Source organism: Anastrepha obliqua, chromosome 2 (genome assembly GCF_027943255.1).
Source record: "Anastrepha obliqua isolate idAnaObli1 chromosome 2, idAnaObli1_1.0, whole genome shotgun sequence".
Taxonomy (NCBI): domain Eukaryota; kingdom Metazoa; phylum Arthropoda; class Insecta; order Diptera; family Tephritidae; genus Anastrepha; species Anastrepha obliqua.
Window position 1 is genome coordinate 132,225,202 of NC_072893.1, and position 27,936 is coordinate 132,253,137.

Genomic DNA, 27,936 nt, shown 5'->3' on the forward strand with positions numbered 1-27,936 from the left:
TATGTTGTGCATCGATGGGTTTTTGAGTTTAAACGGTGTCTTAAAAGCTTTGAAGGTTAACCTCATCATGACAAATGTAACCTTGTGTTAGTTGTTTGTAATTCGCTATTTGTTGTGTTTGTGATCTTTTATTGTATGTTAGCTTTGCGGCATTCAGTGTGAGTGTTCTCGTACTCCTGCATATTTTAATAAAGATTTTACATATTTCATGCTATTGTGTAGCTAGATATAGGAAATCCTTGTCATATTTTTTGTACTATTTTTTTTATTTATTTCTTTGTTAAAAATAAGCTATAAAAAAATGTATACGTATGTATGTAACATATTTATAAGAGAAACCGGCTACTCAGAATTTGTCTCATTGTGTGTTGATATAGACTATAGAAGTAGACTATATAGAAATACATTTTAAAATCGAGTTATAGTATTACTAAAGAAATTTCAAAGTAAATCATAACCTTCTTACCAATAAACCCATACCTATAACCTTCTTAATTTTTTTTATCAGATTCACTATTTTCCTGTCTTTCAGTGACGGCCTAACTTGAAAATGCTTGCATTGTTTGCTGGTACATTTTACAATAATTTTTGAGCCTTCAAATTTAAAGATTTGTTTAATTTTTTATAATGCATTTACTGTTACACGACCTGTAAGTTTTGTTGAAAACAATTATATAACAATGATAAAACATCTATGGCATGTGGAAGAAAATTGAGAGACTTGCTCACAAAAACACGAATCTCCACATTTCTTTGATATGAATTTAATTATCTAGAACAAATTTATGTTTGGAGATAAATAGACAACAGAGCAAAGTTACTTTGGTCAACTAAAAATCGAAAAATTCCGCTTATATTATATTGCATGCATACATATACATACATACTTACAGTATAATAAGTGAGCAGCTGTTAGGTTTATTGTAGTAGCGTGAAAATCGTATGTGAACCAAAAACTCTCGTCTGTGTTCTATTGTAATTTTTTTCCTATTTTATAATAATTTTATACAGCTCATTTTTTTAGCCTCGCCCTTGGGTTTTGTTTAAACATGTGTTGTTAAAATTTAATAAAAAAAACTGTTGTGGTCATTGAACTGCATCAAAGAAATGCATTCCTTTTTTTATATATTACAAATTTAATCCATTTTTTATTGGAGTCCCTGTACATATAGCTTCTGCTCAAATATGAACGAGACGGTATCAATAAAACGGTCCGCGGATGACATATGGCAAAAATAAATTTTTTATTTTTTGGTGTCTGAAGCCGAAATTTTGTTGGAATAACAAAATTTCAAACAAATTCTTTGAATTTCCATCGTTAAATTCGAAGAACACACTCGAGCTTGACTTGTTTACAGTAGCACAGAAAACAAACTATGTGACTTATCACGCTGAAATTTGCCATGTAAGCTTATAACAGTCCTAACAAAAAATAAAAAATTTATTTTTGCCATATGTCATCCGCGGACCGTTTTATTGATACCGTCTCGTTCATATTTGAGCAGAAGTATATGCAACTCTGCATGGCCTTTTCATTTACTAATTTTAGAATGAGTTTAAAACTTACATATACAACTTTACGACATTGTTTCCATCCATGAATCGGTAGCCAAAATCAGAAAAACCGCATTAATACACAGCGATCAGTAGAGAACAACCAAAACCGCTGATTACACTATGTATGTGTGTAGGTATGCTTTTGTATATAAAGCAGAAGTGAGTTGCATATGTATGTATGTACGTAAGTGCAGTATGTGCTATGTGCATGCAAATATTATATCAGGTGCAGCAAAAAGTTCCCAACTTTTTTTCCATTTATTTCTGCGATAAAATTAATTTTGTTAGTTTTTTTTGTTTTGTGCTCACATGGCGGCCGATTCAGCGACTTTTAGGATATTATCAACATTTTCGACGATTGGCGCTCCAGCTATCCTCATTTTTGTCGTAATTTTTACCTCTTTTTTGTAAGGCTGTAATAAACAAATGGCTTCTCTAAATTCAAAACAACTTTTTCTAAGTGCTTCTCTTAAATCGCCGTATGGCATATGGGATAAACGCTAAAAAAAACACTTTTTTCATGAATTTATTGTAGCGAAACGGTTCAAGTCAGTTTATTAAAAGTTGTTGCATATTATAAAGTAACATTTCAAGAATATTTGATAAAATTTTCATGTAAAAATATTGCAAAATGAGCGAATGAGAGCACATTTACGTAGACGTCTTTTCAAAAATACATTTTGCAGTAGTCAGCATATCTCAGCGTAGAATCATCTGAAATCAAAAAAATCGAATAATTTAGTTAAAGTATGAGTTAAACTTCCCCCCAACGTTTATTTTGACGATTTATTTTCATTTTCAGCCATTTGGTAGTCGTTTGAAGTAAAAAGTGATTTTTGACGAAAAAATGCCGCCATTTTGTAGGTGTAAAACCACCTTAATATAAAAAAAAATGGCGAAAAAAAACGTTGGGGGACGTTTTTTATATGTAAAATATGTGTGCAAAATTTCAAAAGGATCGGTTGAGTAGTTTTCAAATGCCAATGACTACGCACTTTAAAAAAAAAGGTTCGAGAAAACCGCGTTTAAAGTTTTAAGTTATGAAGTTAGGTATACGTTTGTAACGCACTACGCGCGCAACTGCTGCGTCTCGGCAGATGTTTGAGGCGGCTCGGCTTTATGCTCTATAACTTAAAAAGTTTTGCTCGGATTGACTTAAAATTTTAACACGGTATTTTTGAAATGTTTTACTACAATAACATGCAAAAAAAAAAAAAAACTTTTTTTATCCCTTACTCATCCTTGAGAAATTACTTGAAATTTGTACATAATATGCTAAGTTTTGATACCTAAGGTAAGTCATAGGTAAGTACGCTTACAATTCGAAGTCACTGTTGGAAGTAATGTTATATTTTCTTATCTGACACCTTTTGTGTTCCTACAGTCAAATATCGCTGCTTTTGTTTTTTTGTATTTGAAACAAATTCACTTTCAACCGCAGATAAAACCGGCGGTACACATTCAACTTTTACTACTATCGCCTAATGAAGTTAACTGCGGTTGTGGTGGTCTAACATTGTGTTAGATAGAAAATTCACTGCGCTGGAATTTTACATTTCTTGATGTACTATAATTATCACGTTGGGTAGACGGCGCACCACATTCAGAGCTCGATATTAAAAATGATTTGAAGCAAAAACACAAAATACAGTCGTGTTTATGCAGCAAAGGCAAGGTGTGATACAAAAAAACAGCATAGTTGAAAGCATTTCGTGCGGCAGCCAGACAATCACTTTTTGGTGAGTTTTGTCTATTCGCCCTAGATCTCGTGCGATTTTCGAATAACAATAACTATCTTTTTCGCACAATTTTCACAACTTGCAATTTCCACTAATTACTATACGTTTTTTCTGCAATTGTTGTTGAACGGTCAAAGTGTTTGGACGTCGTTGCATGCAGATCCATACTTGTGCTTAATTAGTTCGGTTTAGTGCTATAAATAACGGTATTGTTTCTATGGTATGGTAAACAGCTACATATTTGTTGGTACGCGCTGCTTTTTCCTGCCGCCATCCCTCAGCGTTCCTGTTGCCCCGCAACCAATCACTTTGTGCCGAAATTACTGCAGAATTGTGCTCGTTAACAGTTGCAAGTGCAATAACGGAAGGACCTAAGAAGGACTAGCCGAGAGAAAAGTGAAAGACATGCAATGGCACACATGAGCAGCACAACTTCTAACCGCCGACATTTATTCTGAGAAATTGGCATTCCAGCAATTGCCGTGGCATGTTTAAGCCGAATTGTATATGTATTTTGAATATGACATCTAGGAGTGCAATTTTCGTCTTCGTAGGTTCACTATTAAAAAAAGTATTCAATCAATATTTATTTCAGAGCTGCGAAGTCAAATTCGCACACACAAAACTCGCACTAGCAGCGCATATGGCATCCATTCATTAATAGCTGTGTGTGCGAGAGCAATTGAGTGTTAGTGCTTTGAGCAATTGACTCCAGGACAATCATTGCATTTTGTGTGCTTACGTAGAAGTGAGTGTGTTCGTTTGCCAAATGAAGTATGAGCCAAAACATTTTTTGATTTGCTTGCTATTAAGTGTTTACTTTGCTGGCGAATACACGCACTTATGCAAAGGGTATTCCGAAACAACAAAAGACACATGTTGTATACTTAATTAAATTCAATATTATTGCTAGACCTACACTTTTGTCCATCTTTTAGGCAATTTCTGAATGCCTCGGCAGAAGCAACGACCACTTATAGAGGCAAACCAGTCATTGAGGCATTTTTTCACATTTGCATAGGAAAAAGAGTGTCACCCTATAAACACGTGTCGTAACTGCGTAGTAATACGAGTATTTATTTATTTATTTAATAATCTACAAATGCAGTATTTCTTACAGATTATAAAAACTGATTAATGCTAAATAATTCAATCAAAAATAAATTAAATTTCTAATTTACTTGTTTCACTGTAATGAATGAAATCTATATATATAAAAAGAAGTTACATTTCCTTGGTAATCTTATAACTCAAGAACCGCCAAACCGATTGGCACAAAAATTTTAGAGTTCTTTTCTATCTTTAAGGAGGTGGTTTGTGTGAAGTTTTATTGAAATCGGTGCAGCCGTTCCTGAGTTATGACATTTTATGTGAGTAATGGTTTCCTCTCATACGAGATGCCTGTATGGGAAAAACAACAACAAATACACAGCCGCTTATGAGCGTTTCTGTTGTACTGTTACATTCAAGGAACTGGAAAAACATTTTTAACTATTTATTTTAGCATAATTTATTTAGCGTAAAAAATTGAAATGGAAATTAAAGAATCAAAGTTTAATTACAAGTTTTTATCGGCTCTTTCACCTTACCTGTATATAGGTGACCACCACAATCAAATTTTAAAAAAGTACAGAAAAGGCTATTGTGACATCTTTAGAAAGTATGTTGAATGAAAAAAATCAACTAATTCAACTGTTTAAACATTTTACGAGTTTTATAAAGAAAACTTAATATGAAAAATTTCTTGCGATATAAAAAAAACATTTTATGTATGGTGGTGCGAAGCCCACTGGGAAATGCTAGTAAAATATAAAATTTCTTATGATTTACAAAGAAAGAATATTATATGATACTTATTATTTAGTTAACAATACATTTAGTAGCAATTTGAAGTGGTACTTTGTTGAAGAAAAATTTAGGACAATATGATTTGAAAGCCAATGAAATTATCTCAAAGTTCTTGTAATCGGACCATTAGAAGCATAATTAGTTCTACCCATCCCTAACCAGAAAATATTATGATTTCGAAAGCTTCGCTGCGAAATGTTGAAATTAAATTTTTCTAATATAGTAACGACGGGGAGTCAATCGCCCCACTTATCAAATCGAAAACGAAAGTTTATCTCCCTCACATTACAAGTCCTTCTAATATCTAGCGTTTTCAGATTAATGAGCACCGACTTTTATGGGATGAAATTGGATGAAAAGAGAGTCAAATACCAAACCAAGTCCAATAATTTCACTTCGATTGGATAAACTAGAACCAGCAATGTGATAGGAAGTGGGTATAAGAGAACAAGAGACATAAAAACACTTGCTTATATTTATATTGTGGACCAAACGTTGTTGTCAGAATCCTACGCTCATGGGCTCGTGAACCACTGTGAAATCTGAACAGGAAAAATCGACTTAAAGCTGTAGAGCAGCCCATGCTCAAAGGGATACCGCAAATATTGGCAAATGTTGACGCCACTTTGAGACACCCTTTACATGCACCATGGCCACCTATTGGTCTCGATTTAAATTTCAGCAACATACGCAAGTTACTTTAAGGGGGGGGTAGGGTTTAGCGCTAAAAAAAAAAACACTTTTTTTTTAATTTTTTACAGAAATATGGCTTAAGATACTTTAATAAAATCAGTTGCATGTTATTGTACATCTTTTCAATAAGTTTTTAAAAAATATTAACAATAAAATATTGACAAATAAGCCCAGAGTTTTTTTGGAGATATGTTTTTCGAGAGGTGCTCTGCGGTGCCAATCGGCATTCGTCGTAGAATCATCTGAAACTAAAAAAGTCGAATTTTTCAGTTAAAGTATGACGTAATGCTCCCCCCTACATTAATAATTTTTTTTTTCATTTTTGTAGTTTTGGTGGCAAAAAAACGTAAAACGAGCATTTTTGGCGAAAAATTTCGCCATATTTGTAAGTGAAAAACAACCTTAAAAAAAAAAAATGAAAAAAAACAGTGTAGGGGGGAGGTATTTTTGATTTAGAAAAGGTGTGCCAAATTTGAAAAGAATCGGTTGAATAGTTTCGGAGTTGTGATTGGCACCGACTTTTAAGAAGTCGTTTCGGGAAAAACGCGTTTGAAAAAATGACTCTGAGAAATTATCGATGCTCCGCATTCGAGGTAGAGTGCCTACAAAGGCTATAACTTTGAGAGTTCTGCTCCGATCCACTTAAAATTTTGACACAACATTCTTGAAATGATTTACTATAAGATGAGTGAAGAAAAAAATTTCGATTTTGTGACCCTAACCCACCCCCCTTAAATGTTAATTAATGACTATTGGCTGAGTAATTGATTGTTGCCAGTTTCAACAGCAAAAGCAATTAAACGAACAATGTGCATGTGAATTTATTTCAAAAAGCAATGCTGGAATTCTTATCAATGTGTTGCTAAGAAACAGAAAAATAAGTAATAATAATGCCACAAAGTTTTTAAAGGATGGTAAGCAGGAGTGATAGTTAATTGAATTTGTTCGGTGTCAGATTCCCGCCTTCTCTGCGGCTTGGTAGAAAAAGTTGAAAGCTGCCTTTTCATAGTTTCATTTACATAATATCAAAATTCAAATAGTTTTTACGCAAATACAAAGTGGCGCAAAATTAATAACCATATCGGAAGATTTATAATTTTTGCAAATGGCGTCGTACACCATATTTGAAACAAAGGGACAAACAATAGAGCGCTTAAAGGTCAAAATAACGATTTCCATCACTCAAAAACATTTTTTTTTATTTAGTAAAAAAACAAAATTGGACGATTAATTTTGCGACATTTTATATAAACGTAGCTTGAGCTTACCTTACCTGTCCTCTGTTACCCTTTGATTTATCACTCAATTTTCACCCTCTATATATTTGGGTACAACATTTAAACTATTTTTATGAGCAATTTTAAAAAATGATGCTGGCCAAACTTAAAGCTACGTTTTGAATTTTATTTCCTGCTTCGACAATCTCAGGATGGTTGTGGATGATAAAGCACGCAATGTAATATAGTTTGGTCTGTAAAAAGAATGTTTGTGGATTGCTCGGACATAAGTGATGAGAAAACAGTCTCCATCTTCAGAAACAGCCGAAAAATCTGCGGCCTAATCGGAATTGAAATCCTGCCAAATGAAGCCAAGTGAAGTGAACACTCAACTCTTCAGGTGCCAGTTCTTGAGGTGCCCTTGACTGATTTTCTCAAATATAGATATATTGTATATATTGGGTGTTTTTTAGCTGCATGAGAACGAGCGAGATAGATAACTATGGTATGACAGCTGAGAATGATGATGACAGCTATGTTGATTTATGTGTCGATTTATTGCAATATTCAAGCCACCATTAACGCTAAGCGTTAATATTCATTATTGGTATATCTACATATATAGAGCTAAGGGCCGAAATTGTATAACAAACATTTTTGTACTAAATTTTAAGCCTTTATACACATACATATTTTATGTGTTTTTTCCTAAAAAGGACAAATAGTCCAATATGTGAAACAGGTAATGAGTTAATGTGTTCTAAAAAATTAATCTTATGATCTCATATCGTTTAATCCTGTTCGTTGATAGTTTTTTGAAAAGCTTTTTCGAATCAGAAATATGCTCTACAGTTTACCTTAGTCTACCGGGCCTTTTCACGCTCGACTAAGACGGTAACCTCAGGTAGAGCAATGCTCTCTAAATAAGTTTGCAATAAGACAATGGCTTTTATCGATTTTTTATTATAAATTTTTTTATCAGCAATAAATGCACATTTTTAGTACGAAGCTGCACATTTTCAATGCAGTACAAACACAATTTTTTGTGGAAAAGGCAATATGCTGTGGAATCAATATTGACAAATTTTAAGCCTATGAAAAGGCCTCATTTGCAAAAAACCTTTCACTTTCTAAACGCACAAATACACATGCATACACATAGTTGCTGAACAGTTAGAAATATACAATTTGGGCTTAGTTTCAACATTCACACATATACATACATACATATACTATATGTATGCGAACGTAACTGCTTAATTTTCCTTTCAGCTGTGTTTCTAAATTTATAATTACTTTTTGGCATTTTCATAACCGACCATCAGATTAGGCGAATTCGGTAATGGTTGGCAATGGTTGGCAACTCTGGCACGTACCAAATAACTTCAACTAAGTTTTTTAAAATTTTATTATGCTCACTTATAAAACGCGGAAAGTTCATATGGAATCGAAACAAAGCTGAAGTATAATGAAATAAATAAAATTTTATTTCTGAAATTTAAATGAAAAAAAATATATATTTTTTTAAATTTAATTTAATTTTTACACTATTCCACAGTGTATTTATTTTTTTCTTTCCTTAAAAATTCTGCCCATCCCGGGCCACAAATTGTTGGTAAAATTTAGTGAAAAGTATATTGTGTCCAACATCACATTGTTAACCGGCTTTCAGCAAAGTTGAAGGAATCAGTTCGGCTTCCATGTCATCGGTGGCTCAGCAACAGAATTTTGTCCGCTCATTTCGCAGGTATTCTTACGCTCATCCAATCAGTCGTTATTCACGTAGTGAAAAGATTTTTAGAGGTGTGCTATTTAGAAGCCGGTATTCGGCTCTCAGCGTGTTTAAAAAACACTGAGCTTGTGTTGGTGGTATACGAGAAAAATCAACCAATGACATTTCGTTGCCGTCTGAACAACGACTGATTCGACGAGTGTACGATTACATTTGAAATGATCGTGTAGAATTCGGCTGCCGAATCCCCAAGTGACGTGCAACCAAAGTTCCCCTCACAATTTTATTTTTCACCATAGTTAAAGATTAAACCTAGTAAATCTATCATCCTTGGTTGTTCAGGCCGCAACGAAGTAACATGAGGAAGGGATGTGTCGATTTTTTTCTTACATATAATATATCACCAATACACTCTAAATTTTTGCCAACGTATTTTTTAAGCAAACCGCTATCATATCCCTTCTTCAAATCAGCTGATGCCTTCAAAATCGGTCTGATGCTGGCCACACCTTCTATAATTCTCTCCACCAAGTTTCGCACCCTGGTTCTATCTTTCTTGTGGGTTTACCATGTAAAGTTTCTGATCTGATCTTCCTCAATACTTTATTTTCTATTAGTTCATATTTTGTTTTGTTTTACTTTACTTTATTTTATTTTATTTTTTAACTGATTTTATTTGTAATATTATATTCTTATTAATGTAATTTAATTCTATTTTCTGATATAATAAATAAATAATCGCTTAACTTTATTTTAATTTAGTTTTATTTTATTTTTTTAACGTTCTTTTTTTGTTCCTCTTATCGTAATTTATTTTTCTTTGATTTGAACTTTTGTTTTGACTTAACTTAATTTTTCTGTTTTAATAAAGTTTATACTATTTTTAATATTATATTTTAATTCATACAATCGAAACTTTTGTTTTGTATTATTTTAACTCAAATCTTTTATTTTTTTCTTTTTTTGAATAATTTTGTTTTTGTGTTTAGTTTTAATTTTGTTTTATTTTATTGTTGTCTTCTTCCGTTTGTTTTTTTATCACTGTATATTATTTTCTCTTTCTTTCTTCCCGGCCATTAATTTCTCTTCAAAACGCACTTGCGAGCAAATTCAAAATAAAATGTCGCCTCACAATCTTTATTGCCACTTTACATATTCATTGCAATGTCATTGGCGTTGTAAGCAGTTTTTGATCCATAAATAAAAGCCAAACCTCCTCCAAGCAACGCTCCATAAATATTCGCTTGGACACTTGATACTGCGTTTACGTTTTCATGAACCTGACAATGCTACGCCTGCGGATGCAACTATACCCACTCATTTATCGTTCTTATTTTCTAGCAATTGCACAGCAATCGGATGATTTTGTAAACAGCTTTTCACAGTAAAAACCAATATCATAAATACTTTTTCATGCTAATCGTTGCATTTGTACTGTCACTGGCATGGAAGTAATTGTGCTTACGCAATTTTACAGTTCAATAAATAAAAATAATATTAGAAATGGCTCTAGCATCTCTTCATGTGATCCTTATGGCGTGCCGCACACGAAAACCAGCCCTTCAGCAGTTAGGTGGAGCTGAGAGTGGGGTCGCAAGCCATTGTTCGACCCACACCTTGGTTGCATCCTCATAGCCAAATTTTTTTTATGTGTCATTCATTTGTGTCAACTAAAAACATGACTTTTCTCTTTAAAAATTATATTTTTGGGCATTTTGTGTCATTGTTTTTGCACCAACTAGCGATACTACCGTCTACGCTGTGCATGTAGGTACTCATATTGCATTTGCTTATGTGTGGGTGCTGTAGTCGAGTGTGTTTATTTATCGCATACCGGCATTAGTTACTGAATTCAAAACCTACCACTGATATAAATCAACCAAATGATGGAACAGACATATTTATAAATGCAGTGGGCACTCGACTTGCAACTGGCATTGGCAAGCCGTCGAGTACATTTCAGCCAAAAAATAGCCTCTCATATAAATTTTCTGGAATTCAGAGGTGGAATAAAACTGTAGCGTCCTTTATGTGCCAGAAAATAAATGAAAATGAAGGTTCACGTAAACCTGTCAAGATTGTAAGGCACCATACACAACAGAGCATTGCCGTTGGCTGCTATTAAAAAAAATCTTTGCTCTTGGAAAAAGCATCTTCATTTTTTATGTTGTGTGTAAATCCATCCATTTTGCTATGCTAACTTTTCCGATCTACCACCACCACATAAATTTCTCAACAGTATATCGAAGTAATTTCATTATCGCCTCGGTATTTACATAAATTAACACCCGTGCCAAGTTCAATCGCATCACTAAAAGCCGTTCGGCAAAACCAATGGAAAAAAACCTGAGAAGGAAAATACTTCGCATAGAAATGCCTGCGTGTCAAATGTGCAAAATGGGTTTCTATTCCTATTGCCGCACACATATACACACATACATCCCAACCATTTGCCTCACAGCCCCACCCGCATAGCTCAACTCCCACGCACATTCACTAACAAACCTGCATAAATACTCTTCCATATAAAAGCATGAAATCAACTCTGTTTTTGTCATCAACCTTCAGTCTTTTAAAGAAATTCCAAAAATATGCAAAAAAAGTGCTCGCCCTTCGCCGCTGATCCAACAAGTTGCCGCTGCCGGTATACGAAGTACTCTGTCTGAATTCCTGTTCCACACGCCAGCCACACACAATATAGGTGTATGTATATATGCACTCCCTGTTTTCTTCTTCTTCTTGGTAATATTTTTCACGGTTATTATTGTTGTTGTTATTATTGTTTTTATTAATGTTCTGCATGACCTGCATGTTCATTAGTCGGCTGGCAATGTCAACCACATTGCTTCTGGTACAACTCGACATTCTATAAGTACATACATACACATTGATAAGTACACACACACAAATATATATATTTATATGTACGTATATACAATTGCATTGCATTAACACATACAATAACGCATTTGAACATATCCTTCACTGCGGCTGGGTGTAATGGAGCTGCTTGGCTCTGGTTTGCTCCACTGCGCCGCTCTTCTTCAGTGTCAAGGCAACCGACTACTCGCATAAGTGAGCACGCACGACGCACACGTCTCAGCTACAGTGTCCAGTATCTGTTATTCGCATTTGTAAGCTTTTAATTTCCGCTTTCCATTTTCTTTATTTTATCTGCGGTTTTTTCCTTGTATTCTTATTTATTTATTTATTTTTACGAGCCCTCTATTTGTAAGCAGGTGGCCCGCAATTTGTGCGCTTTTATTGTGGCAATAGTGTAATTTTTAATATCCGAGAAGAATCCATAAATCATGCTTTCTTGCATTTTGCTCACTTTAACGCTTGCAGGCACTCGCTGCTGCCGTCTTGCAATTTATTAAGTGCAAATTTATTGTGTAAAATGTGCTTAATATAGCAGTTTATCTTATTTAAGGCTTTGGAATAGTAAGTACTTAGCGTCTAAGTGGAGAATGATGATGCTGAGAAGAAATATTTTGATATGATAATTTTAATAATTTATGAAGCATTCAAATGTGCTGGCTTTCGAATGCGGTCTCATTCTCTGATGCTCCAAAAGCTGTTCATAGCCAAACTTCGACTTCCATCATAAGTGTGTCGAGAAAAAAACAAAAACACTAAGCCATAAACAGCCTTAACCCTTTAGTCTGACTCGTGGTAAAGAATTTGTGCCATAAGCGAAAACAACGAGTCTGACTCGTGGTAAAGACTTTGTGATCAATTGATTATGATTACTTCCTAGACATCTTAAAATTACTATTTGTACCTAAACATTGTTTATTATTTCACAATTCCTTTCGTTGCATTGAAATATATATGTTACGAAAAGTATACACTTTGCGCCAGTTCGGGTACACGGCTGAACAGTTGAATGGCACGGCGCGCGAACGAATTTCTTGCGTATTATAGCTCGCGCAATTGGTAGATATCGTGTAGGCTAAGGGGTTAACTAAGTCCAGAAGTCATAACTTTTCTCCGATGTATGCTAATTGCAATTCCTATCCTTGCACTTAAGGTCTAGTTGCTTGGCAGATTAGTAGCGTGCGCGAATATTTGCTCCTGTTAGCATGCTGCGCTCGATCAATCGCTACGTAAGATGTGATTTCTAAAAACTTAGACTGGCGCTGCTATGAAAGAAATGTGGATGCGCCAGAAGCCAGCGACCGCCAACTGTTGAATATGAAGCTCTCTCTTTCGAAAGCAGTAACTCTCACTTCTACGAAAAACAAAACAGTTTAGCCGATGCGCTCTCTCGTATTAGAGTTGTTATTTTATTTTGTTTCACAGGAATAATTTTAAATGTAAGAATACAAGAAGCGCCGTAGACGAATAGCCTCGTGCGTGACTACCATTCGATAGGGGCCGGCTTAATAAAGCACCAAATGATGCAAAAATTGTTTCTAAAGCAGTCGTTCCTTGCCAGGCAACGGCAATTCTCAGAGCGAATTTCTGCCACGAAAACAGATCTTCAAAACTTGAGGTTCCTCTATTTGTGGAACAACATTAAGACGCATATCACAAATTGGAGTAGGAGCTCGGCCATAGTATTAATACAGCAGCGAATTGTTGCGAAATTTTGCATGGAACTTCGATGTACTGCTACAGAAACATAATTTGTACAGAATTTATTGAAAAAATGGAATGTTCAAAGAAGTAAGTAGCTTAATCGTTTCGCGGTTGACGAAGCCGGACGTCGACAAAAGCGGATGACAATATTGCAAAAAAATTGTTATCTAGTTTGGTTTGATTCGATTGGAACCTCGTCGAGACACACACTACAAATAGGAGGAGGAGCTCGGCCAAACACCCAATAAAGGATGTGAGAGCCAATTATATATACAGTATACTCTCTCCCAACGGACACCTCGCATAAGCGGTCACTTTTTCAGTACATATTACAAATCCTTAAGCATTAAAAAAAATGTTTCTCTTGAGCGAACTACCCTCCCATAACATATTATTGACTTTGTTACATTTCTCTCATAAGCGGACTAATTTTTTAGTTCCTTAGGTGTCCGCTTAAGAGGGAGTACACTGTATATATATATAGTTCGATTGGACACTGGTCTTCTGAAGGTCAAACTATTATTCAGCATTACTACCTTCTTTTTTCTGCTAAACTACGTTAAAGGTTAAGAGAAAAACTGACTCAAATTTCGGAATTACAAGATATTTGACCCATACCAAAATATGCGCCGCCTCATGTGGCATTGTCTTGTTAGAAAAAGTTTCTAATCTAGTACCGCTTTCCAGTGTTAGACCATCTATCGCATTCGCCGGATCCTAAATATTTGTATTAAAATATTTTAAATTTTATTTAAATATCGTTAAAGCTGTGACAGAGAACGGCATGCGTTCTGAAGAAGCTAACAGACGGAGACTTCCAGCACTGTTTCGAACAATACTTACTTATATTGAAATTGATAATAGATAAATATGTATGAAATCAAAATGAACCTGTTTTACATCAATAGCCTTATTATTCAATAACCACATCTTGTATTTTTTTAACTATGGTGATTTTCAGCAAATCAACCTTATCGTGAACTCCATGTGAACAAATCTTTTCCATAAATTATATGCCAATACAATAGTGAATATTCGAAATCTATTTAACGAATGGTAAAGCGAACGTGTTATTTGAACGTTTTTTGTGCAGCATTTTTTTATTTTTTTATTTTAATTTTTCTGTGAACTTTATCCATGTACCTACTTCGTTAAGCCAAAGATCAATTAAAGGGTGCTTGAGAGCACTTTTTTGTCGGCTGGTTCAAAAAGCGGTTTACTTTCAAGGCAAACTTTCGAGCTATAATTGGCTTTCTTGTTCAGCTACCCATTCTTTGGTCATTATTTTCCTATTTTCGCACTCTTTTACTCTCATTCCCGTCGCTTTTTGTTTTTTTTTTTTTGAGTGGTTCAAGGTACAGTGAAAAGCGATTGTTCCATCCTATCACAAACACACCCACACAACTTAGCTTGCATTTGAGCTGACTTTGTCATTCCATTGAATGCATATCTATAGATAGCTCTAGTATTTTGTCAAAACAACTTAAATCGACTTAGCACTTTCAGCGTGTTAAGCGTTAAATTTCTGTGCACTAATGCAGCTGTTGAATTATTTATCATTCATAGCTACAACCTAGGGGCCCATTTAATAAAAGCTCAATTGGAATAAAAAATTAACAAATAAGAATCTGAATTTTTTTACCTAAAGCAAAACCTGCTAAAATGAAATAAATTATTTTGTGAAAATTTCACAGATACTCTATCCATTTGTAGTTAATCTGTCGAAAAGTCCACCTAACTCCAAGTAAATTGGCTGTCAATCGTTCAGTTGCCCTGCAGAATTGGCAAATTTGTGTAACTGCATTTTTAGTTGGGTTTTGGAATTACTTATGTATTATACATACATACATACATATTCCCCTACGACCGCACCAGCAAATTGTTTCGTTAGATTAGCTTAAAAGCTACAAATACCTAAGCACATTCATACACACATACATATCCGGATGCGATTTTTTTTATATATGTATATGCACACTTGTATCACCTGCCGCTGGCGAGAAATTGAATAAACAAATTCAACAAATTCGATGTGCGCCAATGAGCCAGCAAAAGTTGTGCAACCAATGTGCAAATTTAGCAATGGCAAATAACTTTCATGGTATTTACTGGGTGGAAATTTAATTTAGGTTGGAAAGTTAATTCCAAATGAATCATTATTTTACTAAAATTTGTTAATGTTATAAGCTTTTGTTCGCAAAACAACCGAAGCGGTGCAATACAATCAACCATTAAATGAGAGTTAAACTCAAAAAAAAAAAATATTTAGATAAAAAATAGTGGTGCACAAGTGGTTTTTATGGTTTTCAAAACATCCTCCAATTATTGGGATTAATGTTCCAACCATTTCTACGTAAAAATTTCTGCTGAAATGAAATTTAAGTATAACCGTCGCTTGCAAGTGTTTAGGTTTCCAAGGAAATGGAAAATAAGTATGTAGGTATGAAAAGGTATTCTTCCGAAACAAAAATTCCATTAAAAGCACTGAAGTGTTCAATATTCTATTGTAGTTTTATTAGCGAAAAAAATTTATGGTATTTAGTGTTAATAGATAGTAATATATGGCCAGCTTAGCATTTCCTCCATAACCAGTTATATCACGCTAATACACGCCCCATGTTGTTTTTGCAGTTTACATCTACATAAATATGTACATTTAAATGTTCAAATTTCCATGTATTTATTGTAACAAAGCGTCCAAACTCAAACTACGAATGGAGGTATTTCAATTTTGTGAGCATTACCAGAAAATGTTACGCTAACAGTGATACAAACTGTAAGCATTTTTAAAGAATACTTTCATGGATTTCAGATGATAAAAATAAGCATATTTTCTCTTCTTTTTTTTTGTAGTATAATAAAGGAAATATTTTAGTGATGGACCAAAAGAGAAACACTTCTCCACGTAAAGGAAAACCGACTTTGCGTTAGACTCAAATATATAATACCTAGTTTGGTATTTCTAGATATCTGTTGCGATCGCCATATAGAGTAAAGCTTGCTGAATGTTGCTGTACTTTCTTTATTCATTCTTGAATATCTGCACTGGCTTCTCCATTCGCCACAATAATACTCCTTCATTATAACTCAGCCGCTTATCTGTTTACATATAATCTGCAAAATCGAACTCACATATCGTAGTTGATTGGCCTGAGTATATAGTGTGAAATATTTATTTGCTGTATAAAATAAAAATTGCTAAAATACATTTGTATTTTCCTGCAAAATGAATCTAGTATTTTATATTATGTTATCTAAATTCTGCACTCGTTAACGCAGAACGATAATTAGTGAATACTCCCGCCTAAAAGTTCTCGCAAATCAGCTGGCGTTGTCGCAGGAAGCAAAGTGTTGGCATTCCACGCATAATTAAAATTCTTTTGTTATTGCAATACCCTCAAACTGGCAAATTATTTAACGATAGGCAGTGAAAGTTTATGGTGCATCAGTCAGTCAAGGTTTGCCACTAAATTTTGTTGTAGGTCAGCGGCTTTCCCCAAAACCGGTGACCTCTTTCAACAAATTTGAGCCTTTTTGTTTTTTTTTTTTATTTCGCCACCGCACTACATCGATATGCATACATATGCATGTGTGGGTAGCGACATTGTATGCCGCACATATACAATTTATTGTATGACAATATATTTTGGGCGGGCGTGTTGTGCATCACAATTGCACAAAAGCCCAAACGCATGCAAATACAATAGCAAACTGCGTATGAAACACTCGACCATAAGAGTACAGTAGTTCAAACAAGTAAAGATACGCTTCGAAAATATTGTCTTAAGTAGCTGTAGGTGTGATCAGGATAGTTCACTTGGTGCCGGTTAACACGAGAAAGAATAGACTAGCGCGCTTTGTTAAACTCGGCCAAAATCGCGTGGGTGTGTTTGTGCGTGACTACTATTTGTTGGCTTAGAGTTTGAAGCGGATTATTGACATGAAATATCAAATTATATTAAAAACTTTTTTTGTGTTTTTAAGGAAAAAAAGAAAATTCTCGCTGCGCGTTAGTGTCATGAAAATATATATATACTAGCGGACCCTCACCCGCTTCGCTGGGTGAAAGAAAAATATAAATGAAAAGTGTTCTTTGTTTTTTTCTTGTTTCATCATTTAATTCATGCTCGGCCATTATTTTGTGACTTATTCTAATAACAATGTTTTATTTATTTTAGTGACTTACTCTAATGATTGTAAACTAACAACTTATTCTAAAGCCTTCTGATACACAAAATTTTTGGTTTTATTTTCATGCGGTGTATAAATATAAAGTAACGATGGTTTTCCTACTCGAGAACATTGCCCATGTCCAAAGCATGGATAAGTTAGGTCAATTCCACATAATTGAAGTGTTTGAACTTGAGACTTATTGATTGTAATAGCAAAAGCAAGGCGAATGGGAAATTGAAGTCGCTTAAAATCAAAGGGCAAATCTGTTGAAATCATTGGAATGCACGGAATCAAAACATCTTCACCTTTAAATTTGCCTTTCAAAATTGTTGCTTCAATTATATTGTTCATTGTCCGTTTCACTACTAATCTTGTCCCATTGCATAGTTTCGGCTGATTGATATTTCGCAACATAATGATCACTACGCCGACTTTCAATTGCAAACGATGTGGTGGCAAGCCAGGCAAATTAAGTGAATTCAAAAATTCAATTGGATAATTCACTACATCGTCGGGATTAGTGATTGAATCAATTGATTTATAGGTGACAACTTCACCTGGAATTTGAGTCAAAATACTGGCATTGCTTTCATTGACATCGACATTTTTGGCAGCTAATATACTAGCTCTCTCGCTTAGCCAATCTTGATTTCGATAGTTTTGTGCAATATTTGGGAATACATTTTGCACTAATTGTACTCTTGATTCTGTTACGGTACCAAAAATAGTTGGAAGTGTGATCATGGCTGTATTCTTTTCAATTGGCTTTCGTCCATTTCCAATTTGCAACAAATGTTCGGAAAATTCAGCAGCTGTTGGATCATTCTGTAACTGCACACGAACATTAGTAGTTAATGTGAGTTTTTGAACATATCTCCGCAGATTAGAAGATTTAAGGCACGCTCTCAATTCATCAGCTGCTGTTGATTTGGGAATAACAGGCAAAGTTTGTCGAAAATCGCCGGCCAATAGAATTAGTGCACCACCAAATATGTTTGTGTTATTTCGAAAATCTTTCAGTGTTCTATTTAAGGCTTCCAGTGATTTTTTATGAACCATCGTACATTCATCCCATACAATAATTTTACATGTTTGTAAAACCTTTGCCATTCCAGAATTTTTAGAAATGTTGCAAGTTGGTTCTTCATTTACTTGCATATTTAATGGTAACTTTAATGCAGAATGTGCAGTGGGACCGCCGTCCAATAAAGTTGCCGCTATTCCAGATGATGCCAAAGCCAATGCAATATTATTCTGTGATCGAATGGTGGCCAAAATTAACGACAACAAAAACGTTTTTCCAGTCCCACCTGGTGCATCTAAGAAGAATATTCCTCCTCTTTCATTTGCAACATTGTCTATAATTGTGTCATATGCCTTCCTTTGTTCTGTGTTTAATTTTGGTAGGTTTGTTGGTACAAATGTGTTCAGATCATTTCGATCATATTATTTTTCACGTCTTAATTCTGCATTGTATGCATCATGCATCGGCCGATTTGGTGCGTTCATACCTAACTCACTCAGAGTTTTATTTGCAATCATCAGGCAAAAGTCTTCGATTTTAATTAATGCCTCATTATATAATATAATTCATCTGTATAAATCAAATTTGGATTTGCAGTAATGAGACGTACTTGATGTAGGATATCTTCTGTCATGTATTCTTGGTAAGTACTCCACAATTCTTTTGGGTTTGCTGGGAAACATGTAGCAATAATGATGACAAATAGTGTTCTTATTTGGTGTGGAGAACTTGTTGCACATGCATCCATAAGAGTTGCATCCCACTGATTATCATTTTCAAGCAAATTCAATTCTTTGCATGCTTGCTGATAAGTACAACAAAGATGACCATTAACTCGTTTCAAACTTTCAAATGATCTTGGGCCGGGAATATAAACTAAGAGTAAACGTAAATAGAAACATTCCACTTTACTTGGATGCACAGTGTAAAGTCGTCCGATTGCATCACCCAAATGAACACCTGGATATCCATCTACAGGTATTCCTCGTTGCCTTCGTACCCAGGACCTTGATGATGCATTCCAAGTATAATATTTAGGAACATTTGAATAAAGCAATGTTCTTGCAAATGAATCTGTTTCACATAAATTGAAAAATGCAGTTAGTGTTGTTGCTGGTGGTCGTTCGGCCATTTGTTGAGCAGTATTTTCAGTGAAATAAACACTTTGTTCATTTTCTAAATGGACTGACAAATGAATAACAGCTGGATGGCGATCATGAATCGGAAATGATAATATTCTCCAAACTGCTTCGTTGCTACTAATGTATCTTCCCATTTGGTAATTAGTAATTTCATCATTTCGATTTACAACTCCAAATCTGCCATGTCACTTCCTTTATTGATATATTTGCATATGTATTTGATGGATTTTACGGAGTTACAATATTCAACATTTATATCGCACCCTAAATACAAAAGGGTCACAACTCAAAATGAGCAGAAGCTCAAATATGAACGAGACGTTATCAATAAAACGGTCCGCGGATGACATATGGCAAAAATAAATTTTTTGTTTTTTGGTAGGACTGTTATAAGCTTACATGGCAAATTTCAGCGTGAGTCAAGCTCGAGTGTGGAAAATTTTGAGTTGTGCCCCTTTTGTATTTAGGCTGCGATATGTGCGTTAAATGTTTTCGATAATAATTTGGAATACGGAACTATCCAACGGTTATCGATCTCCACATCTTGATTATTTATTTTCACAGTGACTGTTTTTCCATTATCTTCTGGTGATCTTTTACGGTACAATGGATATCCATCATTTCCAGTCATTGTTTCAGCAATTAATTGCCTTGGGTAGTTTTTTGAACATTTACCATCAACCATACATGGAGAATTTTGATTTAACGTACCACACGGTCCATGAATCATGTTTTTGGTTACAGTAGTATGTAATTCTGGATCTTCATTTATATCTGGAATTTCAGCACATATAATATGATCAATTTTATCTGTGGTTAGTTTTTGTTTTAACCAAATCAAAATATGCGCATGAGGCAAGCCTCTTTTTTGCCATTCCACAGAATACATGAAATATTGTACATCTCCGTAAACTTTATGTTTTACAATGAAATCCATTAGAGACTGTAGCTTTCGTCTAAACACTCTTGCAGTAATGTCATGCCTATCAGTAGCTGATTGCCCAGTATATAAATGATTCTTAATATCATCCCATTTCGGATTGCATGTGAAAGTTATGAATAAGTCGGGTCGAGAATAATTTCTGACATAACACATTGCATCTTGGGCGTATTCATGCATATGCCTTGGACTGCCTGTATACGATGAAGGTAATATTACCATTTGGCCAATGTTATTAACTTTGGTATCGTTGTTAATTGCATCTCGTAAATGTATGTATTCGTCACAGCGTAATTTTCTTTGGTTGAATCTAATGTAATTCAATCGTTCTGTTTCTATTTTCGCATACATGTCAACAATATACTGATTAAATAATTTACGACATTTTAAATTGTGATTCTCTTGATTTTCTCTTATCATGATTCTGTATGCATAATAATTCATTGCGCTTACAGTTTTATGTGTTTCTTGACCATTTGCTGGATTTATTTGTTTTGTAGCAATCGAATAACCATCTTCACTACGACAGAACATAAGAGGATATTGTAATGCATCATATTTTCGATGCGTTTCATTAACACGTTGCAGTGTATCATTTCTTCTTTGCGAAACAATATCTCTTGGTTGAAATTCATCTCCAGATATACAATTGCAACCTCGTTGCTTGAAGTTGGTTGATTGTATCTTCCACGATGTTCGCCGGCAGGCGTTTTATTTGCATCAACTTTAATTTTATGATTATCAGATGACAATCTTTCGATTGTTGTTTTAAAACTTTGCACCAAAACATTGTGTGTGTAATAAATCTTGTAGCTCTCTCATAATGACTCAGTTTATATTTCTGGAAAATGCACACCGTGCTTCAAGTTCATCATCGTTGTCATTAATGAAATAAATTTACAAAAATTTTGACTCTTGATCGGGTAGTGGTAGTAATGAACCTATTAAGTGATATGCTTGCCTTGAATCTAAAAAAAGCCATAATTTGTGTCCATAAAATCAAATGATTCATTAGATGTGTCAACGAATGTTGTTGAACGTTGAAGTTTATGTATTACCTTGAACGTTGGCATGAAGTTATCGGTTATAATTTTTCCAGCACCAAAAGATGTCATTTGAAAACATGAATTATATGTGGAAATTTTTTGAAGAAAATGTTTGGAATCGGGTGATGTTCCCGATAATAATGTAACTAATGGTTCGGGCGGATATTGTATGTCTGGTAAACGAACTTTTCCTGCAGCGCAACACATGCCTGGTATTTCAATTTTGAATTTCAATGCTTGACAAAATCCGCAAATTTTATCCATAATTCCAATGACAACGTATTTTTGAGATGAATAATCAAGTTGTGGATTATATTGAAATGCTGCAGCATTCAAATTTACAGAATTGATATTTATTGGCCGATTTTGAGAACGTGACCTAGTACGATCTCTTTGTTGACTTAATCTATCAGCATGATTTTCCTCACTTTCATTTTGTCTGTGATTTTGCACATTTCTATCGTGACGTGTATTACGTCCGATGTTAGCATGTCTTCCACCTTTTGGCATTTCTTTTACCGAATCAAAGTGGTCTTCTTTATGTCACTCTGAGCTCTTGATTGCTACTTTTCTTGTTTTTAAACTGGAATTCAAATTAACATACTGTTAGCGCCATCTTTTAAAAATATACTTTGAAATGAAAATTACACAGAACAGAAATGGGAAATAATCAGCAAAAATAATATATATTTTTGAAATTTTTCTTGAAAATATCTACGGAAAGTGTGAAAACAATCTCTTTTCTTAAATATCTTAAGTAAAAACTTCTAAAATATTAATTATTTTTGCCGATTTCAGTTGTGTGTATTTTTCACACCATTTATTCACTGTTTCACTTGTTATCAATCATTTGCAAAATTAATATATATTTTGTAAACTTTTCGTGAAAATATCGTTGGAAAATGTGAAAACAATCTTTTCTCTTAAATATTTCTGACGCACTTTTTTTATCTCTTTGGTTGATGCCTGGAAACTGCTTCACTTGAACACTTTACCAAATAAAACACTTTCTTGTTAGTTTTAACACTTACTTTCACTATGCACTATTACTTTGATAATCTTCTAAGAAAACGGCCTTGCTTAAGTACTTTTTTAGCGACGACCTGTTCAGGTTCGTTGAGCTAATGGTTTTGCTTCGGTTATCCCGAAGTGTGGGTATAAAGAAGAAGTATTTAAGCAAAGTGTTAAGTTAGTCATAGCGGCATTGTGTTACGATTAATTATTGCAGGCTGTCAGCTACAGCTGTGCCTGCTAATTTGTATGTTTCTATTCTATGGGAATGCAGGCGTGCAGCCACTGCTGTATGAATATATGTATATGTATGAATGTTTGCATTCCATTGAAATGTATGTAATGGAATGAAAATTTAGGCATAAAAACTGCTGCGTTAACTTGTACATATGTGAGTAAATTGTACGCTCCATGCAACCGTTTACAATAACAACCACACGCGTAAAAAGAACGCTGCCTCGTGTATACTGTGTGTTGACGAAGAAGTAAAGGAGATTTTAACCAAACATAGTTGCAAACTTGCTCCACATGTGTCTCTTCAAAGTGGCAAAGTTTGGTTAAAATCGGTTGAGCCATTCTCCGTAAAGTTCATCACAACGCGAAAAACGGCTGAAGTTTTATATATATATGTAGATATAATTGCCGCGTACACCCTTTTTGGGTGTTTGGCCGAGCTCCTCCTACTATTTGTGGTGTGCGTCTTGATGTTGTTCCACAAATGGAGGGACCTACAGTTTCAAGCCGACTCCGAACGGCAATATTTTTATGAGGAGCTTTTTCATGGCAGAAATACACTCGGAGGTTTGCCATTGCCTGCCAAGGAGCGACCGCTATTAGAAAAATCTTTTTCTTAATTTTGGTGTTTCACCGAGATTCGAACCGACGTTCTCTCTGTGAATTCCGAATGGTAGTCACGCACCAACCCATTCGGCTACGGCGGCCGCCGTGTCATGAAAAGCTTCTCATAATATTATCTGCCGTTCGAAGTTGACATAAAATTTTAGGTCTCTCCCTTTGTAGAATAATCTTAATTTGCGTGATACCCGCATCCTAATTCTTAATTTCTCAATGCTATTATTTACTATTTTCGCCTTAAGAATAAGTGGCAACGCAACATATAATTTTAATTAAAACTATGCGCATTACTCACAAAATATTTTATTTGATGCCAGTATCTTAACCCCTAATTTAAATTATGTTTTTAGTTTTCAACTTTCTTTGAAATTTGCTGGCAACGCGAATTAAGAATAGTCTATTAAAGCTATGCTTGCACTTGCATTGATATATGTATGCATATTTTTTACAGTTAATATATTTTTGTAGCCAATTTCTTAATTCACAAAAAAATAGGTAGCAATACCGACTAAAATATTTTTTTTTGCTTACTTAAAATCCTTTCACTTAATACTTTTATCTTAATATTTGTGATAAATTGCCTCTTTTGTAAAACAAACCTGGTGGCAACACCATAAAAAAAGGTTTTGGAATAAAGTTTTACTACTACTTTTTTTTAATTTTATAAAATTGGGCATAGCTCATTCTACAACAAGTATTAGTATATATATTAAAGTTTCAAAGTTTGTAAAAATTTTCACCAACATTTCAATTTTTTTCAGAATTAAAAAAAAAAGTTGGATGTGCAGTTTTATGGCCCATAAAATTTTACTACATATGACTAAGTGCAAGCTTCAAGTGGCTAACAATTCACGAAATTTTTTATATAGAAGATACGTTACACCGTCAGGGAAAAAAATTAAAGAAAAATCCACTACTGGGAAAGCCGATTAAAGGCATTAGCAACCACTGGAAGGACCGACTCCACATGGTTCTATGTAAGTCATGCGAACTATCAGGCGGAGGCCTCAGAGAGATGGGCCCATAAGATACTTTTTTCTATTGCTTGCTCTGGGCATGCTGCATAATTATAATAAACGAGTTGTAAGTGCCTTTAATTAAATATTTCATAAATCTGCTGAGAATTGCAAACCAATGTTTCAAAAGTTGCAATGTAATATACTTCGTGAGAGATTTCTAAATCGGTGTGATTTTCTCATATGGCGATATTTTGTCTTGATTTCTCGAGTTAAGTTGAAGTCGTCCCCATCTTTCAGCCACATATGTGCATGTTCTCAAATACCGTGTGCACCCTGTACAACCCCCATGCTTGCGCTGCATTACTATATTTTAATTCTTTATTTCAATAGTATTTATGTGCTCCCTCTCCTTCTGATTGTCTCGCAATATTGCATTGCAGTATTTTTGCATGCAAATATTTGTTTTTTTAATTAGCAAAAGCTTAACGAAAATTTTCCGGAATTAAAGTTCTTTGCAGCCTCTGCCAATTGACCACAACCCTCTGACTATTGTATCCGCCTACTCCCGTTGAACGGCCGCCTTTTCTTTGAACTTGCCCTCTGTCTCTCTTGACCTTGGTTTTGTTTTTGCTTGTGAATGCAACAAAGCCGAAATTCTGAGGACTGTCTGTTGCCTTTTTAGTTTGTTGTGAAAAGGAGAAACTGATTTGCCGCCACCAGAGGACTTGAAGCACCATTTCGCAAGTGACAAGCGTTTCAGTTTCAACATACTTTTTTACTCCATTTACAATGAAATATATATACATATATGCATGTACATATTCTCACTCACGAGCATGCAGCACACATTGCTCGAAGTTTTCTAAAATTGCTCTGGATTGTTTTCCCAGAAAATATTGATTTAACACATGTCGGTTGTCAAGTAAAAACCATAAACGAAGAAGGCTTGATTGCGAATTTAAAAAAAGCATTGAATGAAAGCTACGCGTGTTAATAGAAAATGGAAACATTAAAAAAATACCAGTAAAAAAGCCTTTCCATTTCATTTCTAGCTAGCAAGGCACGCATGAAAAGTAGACAACGTCTGTGCTCGCCTGGAGGTGTTCGCTGTCAGCGGCCATCTAACTTTGAATAAAAAATATACTATCATACCTATGAAACCGGAATTGTTTAATAAACAGAATGCGCTTTATTAGTTTACGAATAGAATAGTAGAAAATATTTCATTCAAAGTAATGGTGTTTATGAGACTCGCATTTTTACCAACTCTCCGGCAATTTGCGAATCCCGCGCCAAAAATATGTTCCGTTTTTATAGCCAAAGCAACCATCCGATCCGATCCAGTCGATTACGGCAGTGCTTCTCAGCTAAACATTTCAACGCTTCATTTCCTAGATTTACCTTACACGACCCCATATCCTTGAAAAACCTTGTCTCGCATTGTATTATTTTCCGAAGCGATTTGGATATGGCTTTCCACTTTTCCTCACTGATTTGATGCCCGAATATTGTTGCTTGAAGAATTCGTCCATTTTTTGGCCACCATTAGAAATTATTCAAACAGATGAAGCCTTCGTTAAAAAGCTAAGTCCCTTCGATTTCGCCGGTACCAAAGATATTTGTGTGCAGCCAGGCGCTTTAAATTAGAAAAACTTTTCCTAAGTAATTAAATTGAGTTAACATATAGAGTAATGCGCTGCTCCCATCACGAATTTAGAAAATTTGTGAGTTTCCTACTAGTTGGGCTCTCAATAGACGATGTGTTTTCGACACGCCCTCAGCAGGATTCGGATTTCGGTTGCCCCTTGACAGGCAATGGCAAAGCTCGAGTAGTTGCGTTGTACGACAAAGCTCGAGGATGAGGTGGGCGCCAGCGTATATTCCACACATCTGGGTATATCTTCTAGCTTTCGGTTCCCGGGCTAATGTTGTGGTTTTCAGGCTGAACTGATGAGAATAGTTAAGGCCGTAACAGTAGTCGTATGTGCTGCGATACCTGTAGTTAATATTTACATTTTCACTGATATCCAGACGGCTTATAAAATCCTTCAAAAACCAATCGATAACTTCCACGGTAGGCAGGAAGTGCTGAAAAATCTTCAAGATATGGCTAAGTCATTTCGTCCAAATGTAAAATGGGTTCGGCCATCGCGACATCGAGCAGAATTGTGGAGCCGTTGAACTAGCGATACTCAGCGCCAAACTTCCTAAGAAGTACATTGGCCATGATATAGGTACACCATTTTAAACATGCAAGCTACTTATTTTTGAGACATTTTTATGAATAGCGAACGAGTGGCGTAACGAAACCGCCTACAGAATCGCCCATTAATTGTAGCAGACTCTCAATACTAAATGCACCGAATCCCTGCTGAGCAGGGAAAATTTCGGTTAAAAAGGCGCACTATCTATATTCATCATTCTGACAATGCTTTAATGAGTTGAAGCATCTCCGCACTGTGGAAATCAAGGATCGTTTGAAATTTTTTTATTAATTCACATTGGTTTTAGGCGATATCAGGACAAGTTCGCCATGCGGCACCACAATGGGCTGTCAGCTTGAGTATGTCCCATAATGTACAATCGCTACAACCTAACATAACCGTATAAATAGTTATTTAAGCGAACTGCGCATATTATTTTCCTCATGCAAAGCCTGAAAATGCGTGAAAACGGAGAATAAAATAATCATTACAAGCTCTCATATGACCGTCTATGTAACTTTAGCCTCAGCTTTTTTCCCGTAGTCTTATCAATCCTCTTAGAATACGAGTTGCACAACGAGTTTAGCGGTTGGAAAACCGTTTTTGCTTGCCTCATGCGGCGTTGCGGCCGTTTGGTTTTTCTTATCATTTTGCAGTATTTTTTGTTTAAAAATTCAAATTTTTTCTAGAGTTGTGCAATTTACATACTCGTACAACAGCAATGAAAAGTTTTGTCTGCCTAAGCTGATTATGCGTGAGCTTATCGCCACTTTTTAGTTATTTTTGTGTTTTTTTAAATAATCTTCTGTTGCTCTCATCTCTTTTTTACATTGTTCAACGATTAACTGCGTTTAGCCATCCTTGCTTACGAAATGTTAAACATCCGCAATTAGTTATGTAAAATTTTAACAAAAACATATTGCAATTAAAAGCAAACCGCACTTAAAATCCTTTCGCTTTTTCTGTCTTTACAGTTAGCAATTTAAAAGCATTCTTCCTAAGCGTCAAAGCAACTGCTGCGAAATAAAAAAAAAGAGTTACAAGAGTGGTTAACTCTCTTTCTTCTGTTGGTTTTAGCTACAATAATAATTGGTTACCTGTACAGTGGTGGCAAAATGGATCATTCACAGCACAGTATACACAATCACGGTAAGTTTTGGCAGTATACATAGTAAAAATGAAAACGACTTTAAAAAAAAATTTCTAGAAACT

General features: G+C 34.8%; 1 protein-coding gene across 7 annotated transcripts in view; it reads left to right on the plus strand.

The window, feature by feature from the left end:
- Positions 1-27,936, plus strand: part of LOC129239717 (high affinity copper uptake protein 1) — a 50,354-nt gene that overhangs the window by 16,999 nt on the left and 5,419 nt on the right. For 3 of the 7 annotated variants that reach the window (XM_054875493.1, XM_054875492.1, XM_054875487.1), the window contains exon 2: positions 27,699-27,873. In XM_054875493.1, the coding sequence (XP_054731468.1) occupies positions 27,840-27,873 (34 nt within the window). In that variant the 5' untranslated portion in view covers positions 27,699-27,839. Of the gene's footprint in view, positions 1-1,385; positions 1,406-3,277; positions 3,297-24,322; positions 24,539-24,571; positions 24,645-27,698; positions 27,874-27,936 lie in introns of those variants that run through there. The other 4 variants (XM_054875488.1, XM_054875491.1, XM_054875490.1 and 1 more) reach the window with 4 other exon arrangements.